We start from the raw sequence: 24,057 nt of genomic DNA, 5'->3' as shown, positions 1-24,057 counted from the left end.
AACACAACGTCCTTGGGCTACTCTGAAATACCCAAAAGTGCAGACAAATTTTTTCATAGTCTTATACGATTCATCGCTGCACGCTTCTCTCTTTCTCTCTCTCTCTCTCTTGGCATCGATGACCTGCGGCACCATATCACAGCATACTACATTAAAAAAGAGCGAGTGAACCGTGAACCGACATCCTGTTCTATCCACGAACACAACTGGTGCGAATATTAACGGTGGAAGGCGTTTAATTATTTTAGAAAGACAGCGATATCTACGATACACCCGACAACCCATTGACACCCGCTTCGGTGCTTCAAAAACTGCCTACGTGACATGTATGTAATTCTGCACGCTGTATTACATGTTGAAGTGTTCAAAAGAAATCGATGCAAGACTGATTAGAGATGACACAATGGTTCCGACAAAAAGTTTGGAGAAGTGCTTGAGTTGTAAATTATCACCGCGTAGCGAAGACCATAGACGTCCTTTGTTCATCGATCGGGCAAATATCAGCCAGAAAAAAAAAAAAGAAAAAACGAAGAAGAGGGCGTGGAAAAAGTAATTACCGGCGGCGAGGAAATCAGATTAAGTGCGTAACACAGAAGGGGTGCGTGATCGTACTACTCGAGTGTTGTGGTTGTACAATGATAGCGCTGTGAACAAATGTATTTTTATCTAAAGCAGAGTTTCCTTGTCGTGCTGAGTGTCTCGTGCTTGTGTCTTTTTTTCTCCCCCCCCCCCCTCTCTCTCTCTCTGTCTTTTGAAAATTGAAGCGCTGACTTGCGGGGACATTTTTTTGTCATCATGCTAGGTGGGCGTTGTTGATGCTACAAAAAAATCTAAAATCGTAATCATCGCGTGGCTGGCTTTCTGGCGAGCAGTGGCCGTGAATAGAACGCACTGCGAAGTGATTTCCCGTGAAAGAAGGTTTAAAAATGAACGATGGCTACTGATTGGGATATTGCTTGTTAAAATGATAAAGCGAGTGAAATTGGAAGGTTGTTTAACAATATATTGTTCCGTAAAAGTGGAACTGGATAATATTTTTACGTAGGCCTAAAATACCATCAGGAGCAAGTTCCGATTCCACACGGAGAGATTCCAAAAAGGGGCGGAATAACATTCTGCTAATCCGTGTAAACGGTTTGTTGCATGCTTTTTTTTCTTCTTCTACTACCCGGGATCTTGAGAGAACCGTGCGGAAGCGAGTATCACTAGGGTGCTAGTATTGCATGACTGCATAAAAATCCCGGGCCATCTCCACTAACGTGAAACCTGGTGAGGGGCGAAGCATGCAGTGTATAAGTTCTTGGCGCCTTGGCGTTTTTGCCAACAGAGATGAAACCGTTGGGGGGTAGAGGTCTACAGATTTGCTGTTAAAGCCTCGTGTCTTTGAAGCACGAAGCGTTCTAGCGAGAGGCGTAAGCGAGTATCCCGGTGTAGTTTTAGTTCGCGTTACGTTCTCGCGCGAGGCGTAAACGTCTGTCCCAGTGTTATAGTACGTTGACTACATGAGACGATGGTTACGACGACGACATGAGACGCCAGCAGCCCGAGTCCCTAAGAGCCTTGGCCCCTAAAACAAGAAGGTAGAACGTCGGTTCCGCGAAGAAGGAATCCTGTGTAATCAATCGCAGTTGCACTCTCGACGCCGAGACGGTTGTGATTGTTTCAGTGTACCTGGTCTACCAGACGCGTATGTAGAAAGTGGTGTAGATATTTGAGGGTGCTCTGTCACTCTACAGGTGAGAATTTCTGAATTTTCAAGGTATTCCCAATGAACCGGATCCCTTATAATTCAGCGGTTAACACTTGCTTATAATCCACATTTCTGACATACCTAAGTTTGGCCTAGTATTCGTTGGGATAGCTATGGGTGGCTCCATTCCACTTTCTCTATGCCACGGCTGACGAAATTTGAGTGGACCGAATGAGGACTTGGCTATGATAACTCGGCCTTGCTGATTACGTAGGCTACAGTGTCCTGCATTCATGACACTTAACTACGCGCCCCTCGAAACAAAACTCTCTGCTGAAGTACTGGCTTCATAAGTCGGGGTCGTTTAACAGACTGTCGGCAAATATATTCACGGCGTGAAGTGGATAACTTGCACTCAGTCAGGTAACATTTTTCACGGTACATTTTCGTTATTGCTTAAAAATTATTAACGTTTCCAATCCCCGCCGATGTTTACTACAAAAATTATAACAAGAAAAGAAACATGCCCGGCAGCCAGAATCTGTTACGTGATAGAAATATGAACTACAATTAAGCTTCGGCAAGTAGGTTATGATTCATCTTACTGCAATGCGAAGAAGGATCAACATGCACGCTGCGGTTCAGATAAAACCCCCCGGAAGGAGGCGAATTCGGCGATTGCGACTACGATTTGTATTTACCTCAACCCCGCCTACAATGATGACTTTGTTACTAGGGTAAACTTTAACAGCGCTGGGCTAGGAATTTTGGCACTGCAGTATTTTACGGGTCAACAGTCAGAATTCAAGATTTTATTTATTTATTTATTGGAAGGGGGATACAGTTAGCGAACTACAAAAGTCTGCTCAGCGCTAGTTATAGTGGTGATAGCGCATTCATTAACGGTAGTGCACTTCGGAGGTGCCTTCGAACAGCAAACGCTGTTCTCTGGTTTCCGAGTTCTCGTGCATGATCGAGTCAGGTTGGCTGCCGTGCTCACAAAATCAAATTACGCGCCAACAGAGTTACAGGCGATGGGGTGTGTTTGCTTGGCTCCCACACCGCCAGCCAACGGGACCTCTCTCGGAGGCCCTCGTTGGACGTTATCAAAATTTCCCGGTGATGCTGATAAAACTACTGTGGGAATACATATTTGGTTTTCAGGCAACGTTAGTGTTCTGTGTCGAGCACGAGAGCCGCAAGTGTCTTGCCTAGACAAGCGCTGTGGTCAAAGCAGACATCAACACAGGATAAGGTCGAACGTTTCCTGTATTCTCAGTTAAATACTCTCAATCCCAGCAATTCAGAGTAAACGCTAGGCAGGAATGCGATTCACAGGCGTTTCCAGGAGCTCCGAGCACATATACAAGCACATGCACAGCAATTAACCACACAAAATGAACCGCACAGAGAACATGGCATTTTGCTAAAAAAACAGGCTTCAAGAATTTTATCTGTATTTCGGAATCGAAAAAGAAAAACGGTAACGCTGGCACACTGTTAACTTTCTGTTCTTTCTAAATGCTTAACAACGAAAATTTCATGAGTTTTCTTATACATGTTTTCTGCAGCATGCACAATAATACGAGTATACAAAGCCGTGCATCCAACACACATATACAACACACGCAATCTTGGTGTGACCAGACTTCTCGATTTTGGGGCGAAAGTGCCTATTTTAGAAGGTCTTTAGTTCGTTCTTAATCTAATCGTACCTCCATCATATACAAACCCATTGTCATAGTTTCAAAGTCAGTGCCAAGCTCCCGGTGGATTGACACAGAGGTACTTTTATCAAAATTGACAGTGCTCGCTGAACCGCAGTTGCCCATATGCGACCACAATAGCTTGTTGGTTAGATATTCACCCGCTTTTGCTTTGCTGCTGGGTGGAGCCGCTATATCAAGAGCTTAGTTGCGAGCAAAGTATATCTGCGCCGTACAGCGACGAGGAGCAGAATTCCTCCCACTTTCCATTTTAAAGACGAAATACAACCTTATTTTGAAAGAAATAGGCTTCAGTACCTAACTCTGCTCCATTCCAGTGACGAAAGGCGTTTTTTATCCGTAAAAACGCAAGATGTACTGAAAAAGTTTCAAATTTCGCGCTAAGTGACGTGTTATGGGCAGGAGTGACGTCATATGGGCCAGAACTAAAAACATAGTTATCAGTGTGTTAATTGAACATCAGAATTCAAGTGATCCGATCAAACGGAACTAGAGACCACACTACAACTGCCCAGTCATGCGTCTTAGTGATTGGTTAGGTAGGGGGGGCTGCCAATCGCACAAACAAGACGTCATAGAATAGTTGCCGGAAAGTGGCTAGGGGGTCGCCACTGCTGGACATGTTTTCTTTAATATCTCCATTATTTGTTCCAAGTTTGCGATAAAATTGGTAGTATTGTTGTAGGGACAGTCTTTCGCATGAACCAAACTTGTGTTTGGTCTTCGTGGCCCCTTTAAGCCGCATTTCAAAAAGCGGCTTATGGTGTTTCCGTTCATTCTTTGCTGTTTCAATATCAAACAAATAAAGTTATATTTCTTTTCTCTTCTGCCACTTCCTGGCGGAAAATGTCATGTTCAGGGTGTTTGATTCTGAAATGGAGCCCGGCAATTCGTATGCGTCGCATCAATGCCTCCTCCTCCTTCACTTGAGCCCCTACTCTCTCTCTCCCCCCATACCACTTCTCTTGCAAATCACATTGAATTCGCTTGACTTCTATTTTACGGGAAATCTGGCCACACCAAAAACGGGCATTTTCTGCTCTCTCTCTGGGCAGAACGAATCACCCACCTGCGTCTGGTCCGACTCGAGCTTGGAGGCGTCCAGCGTCGTCGTCATGGTTCGTTCGCTGGTGAGGTTCGTCTGAGCAGCTGCCTGTGGCCCCGTCGGAGCTGCGGCACGTCTGATGGCTTGCCCCAGGGCTCTCTTCACCTCTTTTCCACTTTCCGGGGTTGGCGGCACGTGTCAGAAACCGCGGTCAGACGGAATGCGAGGAGGCAGACACCGGAGCTGTCAGCGAGAAAAGCCCCTGGAACGGACGAAAGAGAACAAAAGAACATAAGCGAGAATGCAAAAAAGCTAAGAGAAAAGAGTGGGGCGAGGTGAGAAATACGCGCCGGGAAAACAGACAGCTCAGGCTTCGGGAGAAGGGTACAAAGCACGGACAGAACGTATTATTCGCCGAAAAACGCGTACACGTAGCGGCGCGTGTGCTAAGCGGTCTTTCGTCGTTCGAAGCAAGTATTCTTACGCGTCCGGGACGAGGCGACCGGACGAAGGGGCACGATTGGCGTAAGAGGATCTGTGCGAAAGCCGGTCGCTCGAAAGCCTCGCCGGAGGTGCGAGAGGTGGAACTCTGCAGGAATCCAGACGCAGGGATTTCCTGTTCGTGCGCACGAATATATAGGCGACCAGGTTAGGGTGAGGCCTGTTCTAGCCACTGTACGGGGTGTGTTCGGAGCGTATTCATGGTTCGATTGCAGGGATGGCGAACGTACATCTTTGGCCAGCCGCGCGGGAATTACATTTAACTTCAACGAGCTCTCTGACGCACGAGATCACCAATCAGCTTTTGTTTACAACGAAACAACGAATTCCTACTGTTTTTTTTTGTGTTGTGCGCGCTTCTAGTTGCTTCTGTTGTTGGGCATTAGGCATAGCCGATGTATTGTGTACCAAGGTCTGAACGTACCGGCATTTGTTTTTGTTTTTGCGGACCCCAACTCCTTTTCTGGACTCCATAATACTTTTACATAGGGACTGGTAAGGGCACAAACGTAAAAAGAGGTAAACGGGGTCAGCGTATTATCATATTTCTGCACGTCTTTGTGTGGGTACATACATACATACATACATACATACATACATACATACATACATACATACATACATACATACATACATACATACATACATACATACATACAGAAAATAAGGTTTGGCAGTCAAGAAAACCTCGGAAAGCAAAGGGGAGGATGTGGTGGGTCATAGAAACAGATGAATAATTTTTTGAGTCAGAAAGAAAGTGGTGAAAAAATGCCCGCCGGGTGGGACTTTCTTTCTGACTCAAAAATTCTTCATCTGTTTCTATGACCCACCACATCCTCCCCTTTGCTTTCCGAGGTTTTCTTGACTGCCAAACCTTATTTTCTGTCTTATTTCACGGAGCCCCTCAGTTCCCATTTTCTGATTCGCTACATACATACATACATACATACATAAATACATACATACATACATACATACATACATACATACATACATACATACATACATACATACATACATACATACATACATACATACATACATACATACATACATACACACACACACACATACATACATACATACATACATACATACATACATACATACATAGCCATGGTGTGTCTGTGCGTGCGTTCGTCCGTGGTCAGGCTTTTCGCGTGCACGCCCTCTTAGGCGTTTTCACTAGCACGGTACATGTGTTGATCATTGCGCACATCTCTTTCCTTTTCAACGAAGTGAAGTAGCCCTGCTCCATTGCAGACAGAGCAGCGCGCCTGCCAAGTTTCGGGTCCTATTTTCCGGCGTTATACTCATGATGGCCGGGCGTGCCTGACAGGTGCAACTATCAACGTAGACAAACCAGCCATGTATATGGGAGCAGCCGCCGTCATTTCGGAACAACCCACGATGCCCTTGTGTGCGCTGGATGCAGGTGTGTTGGACGCGGGGAGCGGCGTACAATGTTTTAAATGAACACGCCTTGTGGCCGTCTTTTCCAGACATTTAGACGTGCAGGTGCCGCGAAAAGCAGTAAGGACACGGGATAACGAATTTTATTTGATTGTTCTCTGTGAGGGCTTGCCTCCTAGTGAGTGCAATTATGTTCTCCCAAAATGAAGAACCGCACCGAGGCATACAATCGCTGCTGGAAAATGACTTTGAAGGAAATATATTCGCCTATATTTGTGCACTCTTCCTGGAATTACGTTTGGAGGTACACGCACTCGTAAATTTTCAGCTTTAATTCGTGATTCTGTTATTAATCCCGCCATCCTGTTATATTGTCCAGGCGGCAGGTGAGGCCCTTTAAATATTTATGCATAAAATAACAGCGTGATACTTATTGTTGCGGAACAATACGCATCTCTGCGATCATGAAGCGTTGTGGGTTTAATTTGATTTAGCGGGGGTCAACAGGCTTGCGAATTCGTTTGTAGCTATATAGTTCGCAATATTTTTTTTGTTTTACACCTATGTTCGAATTAAGGTGTGAAACTTTGTGAATGCGGTTCAAGTATGCATTTCCACTCGTTGGTAACGCCCACTTCTGTAAGTCCAAGATTGTACCTCATGGTAAATAAATAAATAAATAAATAAATAAATAAATAAATAAATACAACTGCTAGACAGACGCTACAGCATGTCGTTTTGGAATTTGCTGTTTCATGCAAAAGGGTGGTGCACAGGATCAGCAGATGATGATGATTAAACTTTTTTGGTATGACTTTATTCATCATCATCTGCTGATACTGAAACAAAAAAATATATATAATGCGCAGACAATTTAGGCAGTATATGATGGCAAATTTCTGCACTCATTCAAATATTTCTAGGACAGGTTAACGATACAAACACATATAATGAAGCTCTAAATATATTGATAGTGATGATGATGATGATGATGATGATGATGATGATGGATGTGGTGGTGGTGGTGGTGGTGATGATGATGTCCTCGATAACTTTGGCTCGCACTTTTCGCTCTTCGCTCAACCAAGTTCTCCTTTTTATTTTTAAGTGCCCTCAGCAGAGTAATGCGAGCACCCCCATGGCCTCGCGTTGGTGTGGGCTGCCTGCTAGATCGTCCTCTCCCCCAAATCTTGGAAGTAAAAATCAACGCGCTCTACTTTGTGAAAAAAGCACCAGTGCTCGGGTACTCCCAAAAGACGGTTCAGCTCTGCGGAATTCCGCTTAATTTTTGACGGGCAAATTAACTTAGTACGCACCAAGCCGTGACATCTCTTTTCCATTAAAAAAGCAATAAGACCGTACATCTAAGCACGTTTCATTTCCAGAAGACGAAAAATGGCGGTGGAGGGGGGGGGGGGTGAAGGTAAGGTTAGGGGGGTTGGTGGGTTTGGTGGGTGGTGGGGCTCGATGGTATGAGAAAGTTTCCCCATTTATGTGGAACTTCCACATGCTAGAAATGCGGGGAAAAAAAGGCGAGTGAAAAGAAACGATTACATGAGAGCAGCTAAATATGCTTCGTGCGTGGAATGCTGAGGAGTCTTAAAATGTGCCTGGTTACAAAATGGCTCGCCGTTATCTTAACTCTCGGTTTCCCTCGTCTGCGACCGCAGCAGAGTTCATGGCCGACATCCGAATCCTCCTACGTCTGATCTGCTTTTTCGTTTCCTTTTTTTTACTTTGCACAGACAGATACGAGCGGTGCTTAGATAAGAAAAAGCTTTAGTTACGGCTTTAGTAGCGGCTCATCTGTCGCAGTCTACTCCGTTATGGTAATCTGCAAAATTAGGCCAAATTTGCAGAACTTAGGCGCGATAAAAATACTTCATAATTTATTCTATGTGCATGATAAAGCGGGTATTTGTTTTTATGTATAGCTTCAGAGGACATGAATTAAATGGGATCAATCTGGGCTTCGGCCGGTCCGTCATTACTGCTGGTCTAATTATGAAGATTTGTATGCCGAGAACTTGCTGATAATTGGTCACATTTTCCCAAATTTCGGCAGTACCGGCCCCCTTTCATGCGTAGCCGTTTAGCATCAGAGATACCATGTTGATGACGCGTTCGGTAGAGCGTTGGAGTCAAAACCCTCCCCTGAGGCACACCTCGCGACATACTTTTTGTGGCCCCTTAAACGACCTTTAACTGCATCTGTATCAAGCGGCCCGTGACAAAAGCATGCACAAAACGGAGATTCCCCGCGCCTTCCATTTCTGGCACTTTCTTTACAATCACACTTTGTAATACGAGCTCAGGCCTTGGAAGCGTAAAAACAAAAAACAAACCAAAAGAGTGCTAGCAATACATTTGCTCACTGGTATTTGATATGGCTAACGAGCATGAGCGTCGGCAGCATTTTGTATGGAGGGGGGTAAACTCGTTGCATAACGAGGGAGAGGGAGAGAGAGAGAGGGAGGGGGAAGGGGACAATTGTACTGGCCATGGCTTCGGGGGGGGGGGGGGGAAGTGCCCCTTTTACACCCCCTTGCCGACGCCGATGCTAACGATGTCCAGGGCACTACATGTCTTGCGCGCACACATGTTTCCTGAAACCAGAAACGCTGGATGGAAGCCTTTGGTTTCTTTCGACCCACAACGTAGGTCCATGACACGCAAGAATTACCATTAGTTTCGATGCACAGGATGGTATAAGGAGACGCCTGCCTGATCCCTACCATGCACTCTTTAGCACCGGTGCCACCCGTACAAGCTTCCACAAACTTTTCACACAAATAAGGTTATGTCACGTTGGCGAAAAAGGGCAAGGCGAGACACGTCTGCTACTCTGCATTTCCCTCAAGATGCGTTGCCTCGCGCGAATTCGGAGCCTGCACTAGCCATTTCTTGCATTTTCTCGACGCGATTTGCATCAGTTGCGATGGCGAGGTTTCGAGCGCTTTAACACTTGAACCGGACGAATTGACGCCATTTTAGATAATTTACGGGTAGTTCTGACGACAGAGGACTGATGGCAGGCTAATTGCCTTTGTGGGCTTTAATGTTTCCTGGAGAGAGAGAGAGAGAGAGAGAGAGAGAGAGAGAGAGAGAGAGAGAGAGAGAGAGAGAGAGAGAGAGAGAGAGAGAGAGAGAGAGAGAGAGAGAGAGAGAGAGAGAGAGAGAGAGAGAGAGAGAGAGAGAACCTTTAATGAAAGCTGAGCTGAAGAGGTCAGCCCCACTAACCGTAGGGATTGCTACTCCAGATGGGGGTGAATACACTGAGATGACAGGGGAAAGTAGAGAGAGAAAAAGAAAAGAAAAGAAAAAAGAAGGTGAATGGGAGGGGAGATGCATACATATATAAAGCGTATATGTTCAGAGGGTTCACAGAACCTCTTTTAGCCCTGTTCCCGCAAGAAAAGTAAACAGAGTTTTTGTTCCCAGCACTGCCTCATCACGATTTCGCCAGGGTTCAAAGAAGTGTCAGAGTTCTAGAGCACCCCCACGTCTGAGTCGCACAAGTGCCTTCGATGCTGTTGCCCGCTGTCTAGCATATCGCGGGCAGTGGCTTAAAATGTGCCTAATGTCCTCCGTATACCGCACAATGGACAAAATAGCGACTCTACCCAGCCCAGCTTAAACAAGAAGCTTCGAGTGTATGCGACGTTAAGTCGAAGTCGGTGTAGCACGCCTTCAGTGCGCTTTGGCAGACCCCGCGGATGCCGGAAATCGCACTTAGGGTCTATCACATGGAGTGTTCGTTTAGACCATACGATATTACAACGCGTCTGTTGCAATCGAGTCGGCCTTGAATAAACTGAAATTGCTTTGAGGGAAACGAGCTACAATTCCAACAGAGACTCCACTACAACCTCACAACTTTTGCAGCATTAAGTTTGCCGGAGGCATCACAAGCCGGCGCTCTTCACTTCTTGTACAGCAGCTCTGGGTAGAAGTGGGACCAGACAAACTGATATTTTAAAGAAATCATTATCGGGCGTTCTATAGGTCAGTGTGGCGGCCACGTCGGTCCCAGAAACACTAGAATCCACTCAATCATTGAACGTGATGCCGGAATAATGATACCCGCCAGGGTGCATGGATCAGTGGAGAAGGTAGTGTGCTGATTAGCACGAGTGCATCAGTTGAATGCCGGTCGCGGCGGCAGTTTTTCCGAATGGTTGAGACGGAAGACAAAAATCAAAGCCGTTCCACTCAATGTGAAAGCTGTCGGAAGTGCAGAGCAGTGATTCGCTATTATGGGCTGTAGCGCCGTTATCCGCTCACTGCTACCACCCAATGCAATTCAAATTTACCGCCTTCGCAGTGCTCGTGCGCTCCCTGCCTCAAAACTGCGCCAGCGGGAGTTCTGTTCCTTTTGTGCTTGCTTTTTCTCCCGCACGTGCCGGCGTTGCACTGCCACTTTTTTTCGCTTAGTATCCTAAAAACCAAGCCAACGAGAGTTCCTGAACGCGGGCGCTGCCGGTTAGTTACGTATATTTTGCCTCGAATGTACCTACAGTTTTCTTTGAGCAAAACAACGGGAAGATGTATGACAAGCGCCAACGGTTCACGAGTTTCGAACGCTTATGACACATATAAACCGCTTGGCTTTCGAAGCCTCTGGGTTACGCCGCGACGACGGAACGCCGTGTGGGTCCACTTGGGTCCAGCGAGCGAGCTACGACGACAAGGCGCGGCCCTAAGTGCTCTGCACTTAAGATCCCCGTGTATAGAGATTTCGTTGACGCACGTTAAAGAAACCCAGAAAGTCTAAATTAGGCCTCCCCTTCAGGGCGCACGTCTTGTGGCCCAAGTGTTGCTTCGGCACGTAAAACATCAAAATATTTAATCAAAAACGCATGCACGACCGGTGTGTATTAAAGCAGGCGATTACCGGCCATTTTAGGTCACTGCTGTGTCCACGTTACCAACCTTAGTGGGGAAAAGTATTTAAAAAGGGTTGTGGTCTCTTCCCTGTGCTGAGCACGAGGACGCGGGTTGGATTACCGGCCGCGGCGGCCGATTTTCTGATGGAGGCGAAAAGCAATAACGCCCGTGGGTAGGAGATTTCGGTGCACTTAAAAGATCAGAAGGTCAAAATCAATCCGGAGCCCTCCACTACGGCGCACCTCATCGCCTGCATTGCGTAGGCGCGTTAAACACTACAATCAAATAAAAAAATCTTCCCCGTTTCTAAAGGCAGCGGGGCGCTGCGCATAGCAACCATGATGACGCCCACGTGGTGAAGGGGGCGGTGCCCCAAACAGCGACAACTACAGCGACATACAGAGCGAGGCTATGCTAAAACTAGCCTGCCTTTATGGCGAGAAGGGGATACGCAGGTCTTTCAGCTCCAAAATTCAAGCTCGGGTTCGAGCCATGGTGCGTTGCGCTGCTATTTCAAAGCAATGTTTACTGAAAGGAACGGAGCGCATTCACCTGATTACTTGAACCGCTTTTGTCCCTTTTAGGTAGCGTTAAAATAAACATAACGGCGTGTGTTGCGGCATTCAAAAGTAAACCCATGTGCGCGCTGCAACGTCAACGTAAAATAACCTCTGCAGTTTGCTAATATCCGTGTTCATGCCTGCGAAAGCAACGCAAAGCCTCTCCTTTTTTATGTCCTGCAGCTTTGAGTGCATGACTGGCGCTAGTTTTTCCATTCCTGCGCCGAGCTCGGGCATTTACGCAATCTCAGATAAGAGCTGCCAGAAGCTATACATACTCAATAATGCGGCAAACGTGCACTAATGCACAACCGCAATGAAACCCTAAAATTACATTCTGTAAAATCTCGTTAAAACCACACCTGATAATACAACAGAGACGCGTTTAAATGACGCTCGAAAGCTTGCGCAAAATGATGCTCAATTCTTACTGCATTTACTTAAGTTACTGGCAACATTTGGTAGCCTCAAATGTGTCATTTCGTACTTACTTCGGGCGCTGACGATACGTCACGCGTAAGTGATAGTGTATTTTCCAACGACAGAATTAAACTGCTTAATAACCAGTGTAAAACCCAACGCATTAAAAGCAAAGCTTGCTATACGTGACGTACCTGATCTGCGCAGTCAATCGCCCAATGCCGCTTATTGTCGGCGATTTCTACAGCTTTCACGGGAATTCCCAGCTCGAATGATCGGAGGAAAGCTTTGGAGCCACTTTTTATTAGACCCTACGCTCGGGCCGCTTTGGGGGAAGGAGGAAAAGAATTATCTAAAGGTGAAAGAAAACCTCCTTACCCAAGGTTTGAGCGGTGTTAAAGTATTGTCAAAGCTCCATCCTCTCCATGGCGACTGCATGAAGCGACACTCTGCGATTAACCCCGCCGCCTACCCTCCTCCCTCCTTTCCTAGGATATACGTCACAATTAGTTCGAATATTGCTTTTATCTCGCTTATCATCTTACTGGTTATCACTTTTTAGTTCCTGCACCTGAAACGAAGCCGCCCGATATGAGTGTCGTGACATCCTTGACGCAGTACAGCACAGCTGACGCTTTTGCGGCCACAAAAGAACGCTAGGATATGAAGCGAGTGTGTGAAAGAAGAGAGGAGACATTATGTGCGCCAGTGTTGCAGATTTACTCTGGTATCTTAGAAAAATGGACTGATAGAAGATCGCTGAGATTGCCCGTACGAAGTTGTAATGTCTTATCGCAGCAATTCTTCTAGCTGAGGAACGTCGGTATCGTATGTTTGCTGAAGGGTTGTGTTAAACCAATGTCTCGATTGTCTTGGAGCGCACGCAACCGCGTATGCAAACTCCACTTCTCTCGGTCTTTGTCTCTTGAGTGCTATCTTTATCTGTTGCGGGCATATTTACGACCGCCTGAATGTACGGGTTCGTAAGCTATTCGTAACGCTTTCGTAAAAACTGTAGCCGAGTAGACTAAATGCCTCGACTGCTCATGCTTCTCAATGTATATGAAAAAAAAAAAAACTCCATTCCTTTTGTTTTGCTTCTCTTCTCGACCGTGGCAATTCAAGCTTGAGCAAATAAAATTAGTCGCATATGTGCAATAATAATATGCTGAATGAAACATGGATCGTTCTTGAGTCAGGGTTATAACGTTAGAGAGATTTCAAGCCATAATTTCATCCTGTGATATAGAATAGTACCTAACATATTAACAGTGCAGGGTTTAGTCGGCAATTGGAATTACACCATAGTCAGGGTTATAACGTTAGAGATATTTCAAGCCATAATTTCATCTTGTGAAATAGAATAGTACCTAACAAATAAACAGTGCAGGGTTTAGTCGGCAATTGGAATTACACCATAACATAGAACAAAAATCCCGACTAGCATACGAAGCTGCTTCATGCCTGGAAGAGCGTAATTGCTATACACATTCACTGTCTTGAGTCTCCCTAAAGTGACGACCACAGCGTTTCGCAAGAAAAAGCTGCGTGTGGCACTTCTTAACTCTCCCTAACGTAAGTAACGCAACGCAACGTAACGTAACGTAACGAATGGAAAGCAATAATTTCAAGCACTTAAAACCAACCGAAGTCATAAAACTGATAGAAACTAAGACTTAAACCCAAAAGAGCCGGCCTGGAAATACCTTCGTTTCGTAAAAGGGAGTTAATATGGAACCACAACCAAGACAAACGTCCTGTTCTGTGCCAGCCCAACCTTAAAAGTTCGAGTGCCGTCGAAGGCAGTCTAGGAATAATGCTTTTAGCGCTGAGCTGGAGCGCCGCCTGACGGCACTCTAGATAAACACGGTTTTAAAGGGACCCTGCAACGCTTTCTTCAAAATTTTTTTATGAAATCCTAAATGCTTCCAGAACGTAGTCGCCCAACATACGCGGCACTTAGATTAGGGGGTCGTAAAGTACATCAGCCAAAAATTACTACTGTATGCCCATCAGATAACTTTCGCTCAAAAGGTTTTGCTCTCTTTCCCGGTCTTAACGTACTTCGACGGCTCTAATTACGTCACTAAGGCCATGTAGCGGCTGTTGGCCGGTTTTCCTTCAGTTGCAGCAATGAACGCTTTCCGACAGCAAATTAAAAAAAGCCACAAAAACAAAGCGGATATATCTGGGGCGGCGAGCAAATCACGCAGTGCCGCTCCGTGCTGGCGATAACTATAGCTTTCGCAGTAGTTCCAGACGCGAAGGAGAGAGTGAAAGCGCTTATCAAAAGTGTTGCAAGGTCCCTTTAAACATTCTTTAATGGCGGAAACCATCTTTAGGATCTAAATGCGGCTTTAGAGATGGTTATTTCTGCATTTGTCTGCCCGGGCGCGGGCTACTGGGGTCCTGAAGGCGGCCTGGACTGAGGTCACCACCCACTCTCCTTTCCCCCTCCCCTTTCCCTTGAAACAAAAAAAAAATGTTATTCCTCCTCCTCCTGTCGATTGAGAGGAGGTTGACGCACGCTCGCCGAAGCGGAGAGAGAGGCAATCTCTACGGTGCTTCGTCGCTGCAAGCGCATGCGCTGTTCACGTGTTTATCAGAACAACCGGAAGCGCTAGTGTATATAACGGAGGCGTCGGGCGTTTGAAACACCCACTGGCGCTTGGAAAGTGATCGCCAGGCAATTTTTGTTTAGGCGTAAGAAATGAAAAGTGCAAATTTAGGGCGTCCACTTTAGGCCTGCACATAAAAAAAAAACATGACTCTCCCATCGATCGTTCGAGAACAAACGTAGGTTAAAAGCTATCTATGTAATTTCTCGGCGTCTGCTCCCAGCCCGTGCACTGCGTTCTTCTCTGTTGATCTCACGGAGCTTGCGCTTTATAACTGCGTTGTTTGAGGGATTGTACAGCCCCGTTAAGATTATGGACCGACCGCCAACAACGTGCGGTGCCGCCAACCACGCCATGAATGGCAAAACCATTTGACGGCTGCCTTTTTACGTAGAGCTACAGCAACGCTGACTTATGTTCGCGTTGCTTCAGAACCCGAGCGGTAGGCTACGCAGTAAGCGCGCAAGCAAGCATACCTCTACGCTCTAAACTTTCCATGCTTGCCGCGACATAGGGAAGATGATCGACTTCCCCGCGCAGCGGAAGGGCAGACAGGCGCCGGAGTATAGCGTGACCGCCGGGGACGTGTGCAAGGCTCCAGGGCCGGCAGGAGCCGCCGATCAGAGGAGACCGGAAGACGCAACGCGATCCGGATGCAATACCATACGCCACGTGGAGCGCTGCAGACGGTTCCGCTCTGCGAAAGATCTAGCCACAAAGGCAAAACGCCGTCGGCGGGTGCAGGCGGGCACCTTGGGGGAGAGGAAATCGCCATGATATCCTCTGGTGATCATCGCGAATTTCCTGTCAGGCGACCTATAGGTTCGGCTCTCGTGCCGCATGTTGGGATCTGGGGGTGTCGAAATCATCGTCACTGATCGTAGAAAAGGGCGTGTTCTCATGCGCAGGGCGTCCACTTTCTTTCTGTTTATTTTCCTTTGCATTAGCCCTTCTAAGATATATACAGAGTGAAGGTCCGGCCTGTTTCTGCCCAATTTGAAGCGATAGGTTAAAAACATGCCTTTTACTCGGGTAGCAAGATGACGTCGTTGCATCAGATGGGGGCTATAACCACGCAGAATATGCCGGCAATTGTTCCTCCCGAGTAGTACCGCTAGCGTTGAGAATTAAGGGCAAATTGAAGCTGGGCGATCGGGTTGCACACATTTCACGTATGCAGGTGCGGAATCGAGAACCTTCTTAGAGATGTACCGGGCAAGGAAATTTGGTACCAGACAAAAAATGAAGAAAATCTCTATCATAACTCCAAAGGCGATGCTTTGGTTTGTGAGACTAGAGCAGGGGGGTTCGGAAGCGAAGAGCTTAAGTGTAGGGAACTGTACCCTATATCATGGTACGCGTGGTCTGTGAAAAGTAAACAGAAACCATTCGGAACATCGTGCTGGAATGTGATTGCATGGCTCCCGATTCATCAGAGGGAAATGTTAGCCTCCCCGCGGTCCTGTGATTCGCAGGTACAGAGAAACTCTTTAATATTAAAGATGAAAAAGCAGAGAGGTTTGCCGACATCAGTTCGCCGACATGCTACTCTGCGGGGAAAGCAGGCGAGGGGAAAAGGTAGTTGGTGTAGTGAAGGAGAGTAGCAGTAGAAAAAATAAATAAAATGGGCCCTTCTTCAGGGAATTGAGTTAAGAGCTTTCGTTAATGAAGGGACGGCTACAATTTCTTTGATACACCAATGTCCTGGAGAAATTCGAATAGCGCGGGCAGGGCTTTGTGCTAAGCGGCGGGAGAGGGCCATGGTCCAAGCACCAATCTCAGTGTCAATGGTCCAGCGTGGAGGAAATCAGTTTTATGTTGTATACGACACCTTGAGTCGGTATAAGCAGAGGACTCCAGTAATATACGTTCCACAGTTTCAAGTGAGCCACAATTATCGCAATACGGGCTTGATGTCTGGCCGATCCGATGTAGATAGGAATTTGTTAATGCTGCATAGAGACGGAGGCTATAGAACAACGTCTCCAAGTGGCAGGGCAGGAGTTCTGACAGCCGCATTCTGATATATGGGTCTATGCAATGTAAAAAAAAAAAAAAAACCCTTGATGGTACTGCGGCAGGGACCGTAAACGGTTCATTTCCGTCACAGCTAGTGCATGTGTCATTGTAGGGGCATCATGATTCGTGAAGAAAGTCTCCTTCCTGGTTCTCATTTGTAGGCCCCTGAGGACAGCCTCGTCCGCTTTCTCGTTTCCCATGATGCCACTGGGGCCTGGAAGCCACTGGAAGGTTACACGATGTCCAGCGACGTATCGCGAGATGGTGTAAATACTTTTCTTTGCACTGAATATGTTCGCGAAGGCTTAAACAGCTATCACATTCTAAAATTTGAAGTACAGCCCTTGAGTCAGAGAAGACGGTCCAACATGTCGGCGGCTGGCGTAGAATGTATCTAAGGGCTCCTCTAATCTCTTAAAGCTCCGCCGACGCAGGCAAAATCGGTCGCTCAAGCCGATATGAAAATTTTTTGTCAGCTGATGGAATAAAAATTCCCGAGGAGCTGCGTTCAGGTGTTGCCGATCCATCGGTATAAATGTGAGTAGTTGCAGAGTAAAATCTCTTAATATGTGCAAGCGTCATCTGCAGTAGGCCAGTTTGAGGTATATGCTTTTTCGAATCAGTTCCAGGTATGAATAATTTTATCCGGAGGGGCGTCAGAGTCCAGGGCGGGAAGTTCCGTGGCATGGTCGGCGGTGCTTGCGTTGTAGTTGAGGCACTAATACTTTTTTATTGTTTGTCCAAAGCTAGAATTCTCGTTTTGAACAGCAATACGGGGCAGGAAATGGGTTCTTGAATTTAGCATGTGCCTCAAATGAACACGGAGCGTTTCTTAAAGCCTTAACACGTCCAAGAGGAGGCAACCGGCTTCAGCAATTGTCCCAAAACACGACGATCTTTTAGGAAGTCCGAGGCATTATCTGAGGCAGTTATTCCTCGCCGCCTTAAGCTGTCTTTTGTTTGTAGGAGACAGTTGCTGCCGGGCAGGAAGGCAACACGCCATCCACATACGCATTGAACAGCAAGACCATGGAGCGGCAGTCTCTGCGCCAGAGGAGCAAGATACCCAATAATTTGCAATGCTTTTGAGACAGCACGCCTAAAGAGCAAGGCTGTCGAAGATTTGAAGGCGGGTGGAGGAAAAACGGAGAGGACAATATAGCTTATGACAGCTAACTCCTGCTACGGAGGAAATTTTATTTGAGCCTGCCGCTGCTAGCAATGCTCAAATCGACACAGCAGCAAAACTTAGATATGCTATAAGATTCTTTGGTGAGGTGAAAAGCGTCATCCCGCCGTTGCAACGCGGCGGATACCGTTATCAATCAATCAATCAATCAATCAATCAATCAATCAATCAATCAATCAATCAATCAATCAATCAATCAATCAATCAATCAATCAATCAATCGGTGGCTACGACCTCCGCCCACTCCCCCACACACACACACACACGCACACTCACATACTTTACGATGTATGCGCGAATTGAGTTTGCGGTAAAAAAACGAACGGGACAAGACCCTGTGAATAACAATAAAAGAAAATTAAAACCGTTCCACTCAATGTAAAAGCTGTCGGATTGCAGAGCAGTGATTCGCCATAATGGGCTGCAGCGCCGTTACCCTCTCACTGCTGCATTTCAAATTTCCCGCCTTCGCAGTGCTCGCGCGCCCCCTGCCTGAAACTGCGCCAGCGGGAGTTCTGTTCCTTTTGAGCTTGCTTTAATTTCGTATGCTGGAGCTGTTTTGCGTCATTTCGAACTCGTAATTTTTTTCTTGCGTGGCTGGAGGCTTTCTGCGGCATTTCGAACGTGCAATTTTTTTATTGCGCGGCTAGAACCTTTCTGCGTCATTTCGAACACCCCATTTCTTTCTTATGCGACCGCTTTTTTCGCTTAATATCGTAAAAACCAACCGAAAGAGCGTTCCCAACAAAATGAACAGGGGTGCTGCTGGTCATATACACAGATTTTGCCTGAAATGTACCTGCAGCTTTCTTTGCGCTAAATATCGGGCAGAGGCCTCTTCTTTCCAACCCAATACTCTAGCAACTGCCCGGCTTGCAACAGCCCCACTCCCGCCCTCTACCACTCTGTATGAGAGTGTCCGTGTCCACCAGACGGGCTCACACCTATATATACGCATCCCCACCCCCTCCTCTTGGGAGGCGGCTCTGTCCAGCACTACCCCGCAAGACCAGCAACGGCTGATCGAGCGGGCCCGCCGGATAGCGTCCGCCATTGGAGTCCTGGACTGATGACACCACTCATCGAGGCTGCTCTTCGGCTAACAAATGAGTGCAATAAATGTGTTCACCACCCTCTAACGGGGAGATGTATGACAAGCGCCAGTGGTTCACGAGATTTGAACGGTTATGACTATTTAAACCGCGTAGTTTTCGAAGCCTCAGCGTGACTCCCTGACCCCGGTACAGAAGGCTCTACTTGGTTCCGTTATCTCGCTGCGCCGCCTGATTCCGGCAGTCGCATCGACCGTTAGTGAGCCAAGACGACAAGGCGAGGCCATAAAGTGCTCTGCACATAATACGTAAAGAGGAGGATCTAGATACCAGACTGTCTCCTGGGTGTTTTAAAGAACGCTCTAACAAGGTTTGCTTGGGTACTACCTCACGGCTGTGTCATGAGGGGTATCTTATCCTTCACTGCCTTGAAGCCGTACACCCTTTGTTATAATTTTCTAGGCCAATCCTCAGCCTTCAGGTCCACAAATAATTCAAAGAATAAGCTTTACCTTTAAATGTGTCAAAATTACTTTCTGGCAGTAAGAAAAAAATGTGTGTTCTCAGCTTTTCGGCACAAAACGTTTCAATTTTTTGCTGCCTGCGCACTTTCAGGTTGGCCTAGAAAATTTTGCCGAAGGCTGTGCATGCATGCCCGAATAAAGGTCTAATTTTGGCCGATCCTCCCTCGCCCGGAGGTATGTACCATAAAGGACCGCGATCCAAAGAAAACAAAGCGAGGCACGTACTACTTGTCACCGCATAATAACGAGCAGGAAATAATTAAATCGCACTAATGGCCAAGTATATGCGACATTAAAACGTTGGATTTTCTAATAGCACATAATTATTGATTGAAAGCCTTTAAATCTTGGTCAACAGCGTAGGAACGCGCCTTTTCACGGTCAAAGCGAAGACGACGACTGGTACCACGAGACAGCGAGTGAAGGCGCAACAACAACGACAGCGAGTGGCTCGTGAGCACTCGATCGTCCTGCAGGCCGATTGTGAACGCAGCCTTCCGCGGCTCCCTCTTGTCAAGCCTACTCGCCTCGAAATGATGACAGCAGTCATGAACGACGCCGGCATTCGGATGACCCCTTCACCACCCTTTACAAATTCCGGCGTAACCGGCTCCGAAGTCCCGATCGAGTCATTTCGTCCATTCGACGAGACTGGCTCGAAGCCCATACCGCCGGCCCTAAGCGTCTGTCTCGCCATTTTCACACCCATCTTGCTCGGCGTGGTCATCTGGTACGCAGTCGCCGCCATGGTCGCTTCCAGCGGAGGCCACAAGGCGACGTCCTTCTGTTGCGCCGAGGGAGCCCGCCGTCTGACCGAGGTCATGAACAGCAGCATCGACCCGTGCCTCAACTTTACCGGGTACGTGTGCCACAGCGCCAATCGCAACAGGAGCACGGTTGAGGGCCTTCACCGGGATCTCCTCGAGAATATGCTCAGCGGGGCCGGTTCGACCAACTGGAGCAGCCCGACGGCAAGTACACTGACCGCTTTCTACGGCTCCTGCCTGGCGATGCCCTGGTCCAAGGAAGGGATCATTCGCAACTTGACGTCCGCCATCATCGAGAGGAGCGGCGTCCGAACGGCCATGACGCCCAGCGAAATTCTGAACTTTTCCCTGACGATGTCGCTGCAGTACCGGCTCGTGGCGACCATCTACGTTGTGCAGAAGTATACGTACGATGCCCCCCAGAACGCGTCGACGAAACTAATCATCACGCAAAAAAAGCCGACGATAACGGAGCTATACAGTCGCTGCACCGATTGTATCAACCTCGTCCTGAAGCAGTTCAACAGGGAGCTCGGCTGCAACGTGTCGGAAATTGACCTTGTGCATGTTGGCAATGAGCTGCGGATAAATCAGTCCGAACATCCAGTGAATGAATCTGGTGACTTTGGAGTTCTCGGCGACGTTTTCGAGTCGGTGACGCTGGTCAATTGGAAGGAGGCGCTTGCCGCGGCATATATAGACTTACGCGACGTCGACAAAGTCGACGTAGAGGACAAGGTGCACCTTCGGCATATTATGAAGATCCTTTCCAATTCATTGAAGCAACCGAGCTCCATCGCTTTTCTCGTTGTCTACAGCGTCCTGTCCGCGTATGCCCGTTTCGAAAGGGAGCTGTCATCTGAGGCCAACAGTAGTCAAGAGTTGTTCTGCAACCAGAGCGTCCACAGGTTGTCCCACACGTGGGAGAAGCTTCGGTCCGACATTTCTTCCGACGCAGGCAAAAGCTGGGAGATACACGCCATCTTCGACGCAGTGGTCAAGGCCATCTCCGACATGGTCATGAACGGAACGCTCCTTGCTACCGGTGACCACCTGGCGGCAAAAGCCCTCCTCAGGGGCTTGACACTGCTCTTCCCACACCAGTACGCCACCGATGACAACCATCCGCCAAACATGACGGGCCTGTACCTGGAAAACCACCTCACGATGATCAGGTACGAACAGCAGCTTCTGCACAAGAAGTTGAAAATGCACGTCTTCGGGTCGCCGGTGTCGAGAGTTCTCCGCCTGACGTTGTCGGGCAAGAGCAAGATCCTCGTTCCGACGTCGTTTTACCGGGACATCGAACTCCGCCCAGATTCCTCCGTGATGCACAACCTTCCGTGGGTGGGGACGAACATCGCCAACTTCGTGTGGAACGTTCTGCTTTCCCACCCGTACTGGACCAAGGAGACTCAGGACAGCTTCCTGGCGCTACGGCAGTGCCTCCGCAGGCTGCACCCGAAACCTGCCACGGTGAACATGCGCAGCGTCGCCATTGTGCTGTCCTTGAAGTCCCTGATGAACTGTGTGGACCGTAGAAGCCTCTACGTGCCTCGGACCCTGGAGGCCCGGTGGAGGCTGTCGCACGGGCAGTTCTTTTTCATGCGGATGGTCGACAAGTCCTGGTGTGACAGAGACCACAGTGAGCTGAGGAGCGTCAAGTGGGCAGAGATGAACTCTGCGCTCGACCTGACTCCAGAGTTCGGGGAAGCGTTCCGCTGCCCCACGTCTGCGCTGGCACGCAGCTGCCTCGGATGAGGTGCGCGTTACACGGGAACGTCCTTTTTGCCGCCTTTGTGCGTGAGACTGTTTGTTTCGATAAAATCGAATAAACGAGTGTCCAATATCAAGGGATTACGCAGATTTAATATTGGGGAAGACTTTTGTCCAGAAGATTGTAATTCGAATAGATTAGTTGCAGTGCTTAGAGGCACTAAAGGTTGGGTTTACGGAGGTTTATTTATATGACGAGTCGTTGCCTTATTCATAGGCACGCAGCTATTGGGGTCAAAGGTCAGCTGTTAACATAATCGGTTTGTGTGGCGAAAATTGTTTGCCACTTTTCAAGGGAGTCCGGAGCGGAATGTCGGGCACTTAGCCGTCAGCGTACCAAGTTACTTTTACAAAGGTCTACAAAGTGAACGCCAAGTGTCACTCATTTGCCGCGGTGCGTACGCAAATCTCTATATTTGGTTTCTCTCGAATACTAAGAAAACCACTGCATCTTACATTAAAGACAGTAGTCTTTCTTGGGCTACTTAAACGCAGAAATTTCGGTCGGTCTGTCTGTCTCTTTGTGGTTCGATTCAACCACCCGGCCAAAGTGAAACATAAACTGCGCAATAGTCTTATATGTATACTCGCAGCTAAATCTAAACGTCTAAGTCCGGTTTTAATGTTCATACTTGTCGACATTGTTGAACAAGAACAAGACATTACGCATATATAAGGCAAAAAATCAATACATGAGTGATATTTGCAGCGTTCCTGTATTAAAAAAAATCACGGATATTTGGTATTTGCGATAGCAAATAAAATACTACATCAACTGCAGGAAACCGTCGCCTCCTGTTGCACGCGCTATCTGGCGGCATTTAAAAAAATCAAATGGCGACAGCAACGAAAGGTTCCACTAGATATGTTGCACGTTCCGCTTTAAATGCTTGTGGAGTAGGGCAACGAGTTTCTATAAACGTTGTAGTAGGGTGCCTCAATTCACGCGCGTCTCCGCCGTACCGCAGCGCTGGAATCGAGGCACCCGACTTGGAGCAGTGGAACGCGGTAAATTTAAATTGACTTGAGCAAACCTCTAGCGTGTTTTTATGAGAGGAACGAGATGGGATAGGAGCAGCAATTAGAGGTGAGCGGGAAAGAGAAGGGAGGCATTTACTTGGCAGGGGCGCCTGTCGACTACCATCTTGCGTCGACATTTGCAACAAAAGGAGCAGATACGCGGCCAATTTTTACTGTCTGTACAGCCGGTAAAAGGCTTGTCTATAACACAGCGTTCGTACTCTCAGCCCTATCCTGCCCCGCCGGAGCGGGATTCGAATAAAACTACTGCGGAATTCTGAAGTCTTAGCCCTTCGCTTTTGCCTCCGACATGTTTGAAACGAGTATGTTTCGGCAGTTTTCGGATGTAGCTGGTTGAAGTTGAAATCGCTGTTATAGACAAGCGTTTTACCGGCTGTACATAATAGAGGGAGCGTGAGAGAGGAATTAAATAAGCAATGTGCACTCCCCCTTTCATATCACTTATCCGAGAATCGCATCGGCGATTAGCAGGGGCGTCCGCAGGACTTCGTTAAAAAATCAATTCAGAATTTTTTAAAGCTCAGAAAAACGAAGTTCGGCTCAAAATTTTGTAAACTGAAGCGAGTGCATGATGCCTACACCCGTGATGTCAGTAGCCTAGTTCCTAAGCGGCCATGCAAGGTACATGATGTTTTGTCTTCTGAACTATATATGCTGGGGACTTTAGACCGCTGATAAATATTGCATGATGAATTTACGGAGCTGAAACTACACAATGCGGCCTGAATAAGAGTTCGACGAGATATCTCCAGTGAACTGGTCAGTCTTACTCATAGGGTTGCTATGCTATGATGACGAACAAACGTGGACAGGCGCACACAAAAAAAA

General features: G+C 47.4%; 1 protein-coding gene across 3 annotated transcripts in view; it reads right to left on the bottom strand.

The window, feature by feature from the left end:
• Nucleotides 1-24,057, bottom strand: part of LOC144178538 (sodium-dependent phosphate transport protein 2B-like) — a 102,588-nt gene that overhangs the window by 56,167 nt on the left and 22,364 nt on the right. For all 3 annotated transcript variants that reach the window (XM_077706472.1, XM_077706471.1, XM_077706473.1), the window contains exon 2: nt 4,487-4,724. In XM_077706472.1, the coding sequence (XP_077562598.1) occupies nt 4,487-4,534 (48 nt within the window). In that variant the 5' untranslated portion in view covers nt 4,535-4,724. The remainder of the gene's footprint in view (nt 1-4,486; nt 4,725-24,057) is intronic.

This window comes from Haemaphysalis longicornis, unplaced genomic scaffold, assembly GCF_048455015.1.
Source record: "Haemaphysalis longicornis isolate Haplotype H1 unplaced genomic scaffold, Haemaphysalis longicornis Haplotype H1 scaffold_4, whole genome shotgun sequence".
Lineage (NCBI taxonomy): Eukaryota > Metazoa > Arthropoda > Arachnida > Ixodida > Ixodidae > Haemaphysalis > Haemaphysalis longicornis.
Note: the sequence above shows the minus strand (reverse complement) of the source record. Positions and strands in the feature narration are given on the sequence as shown.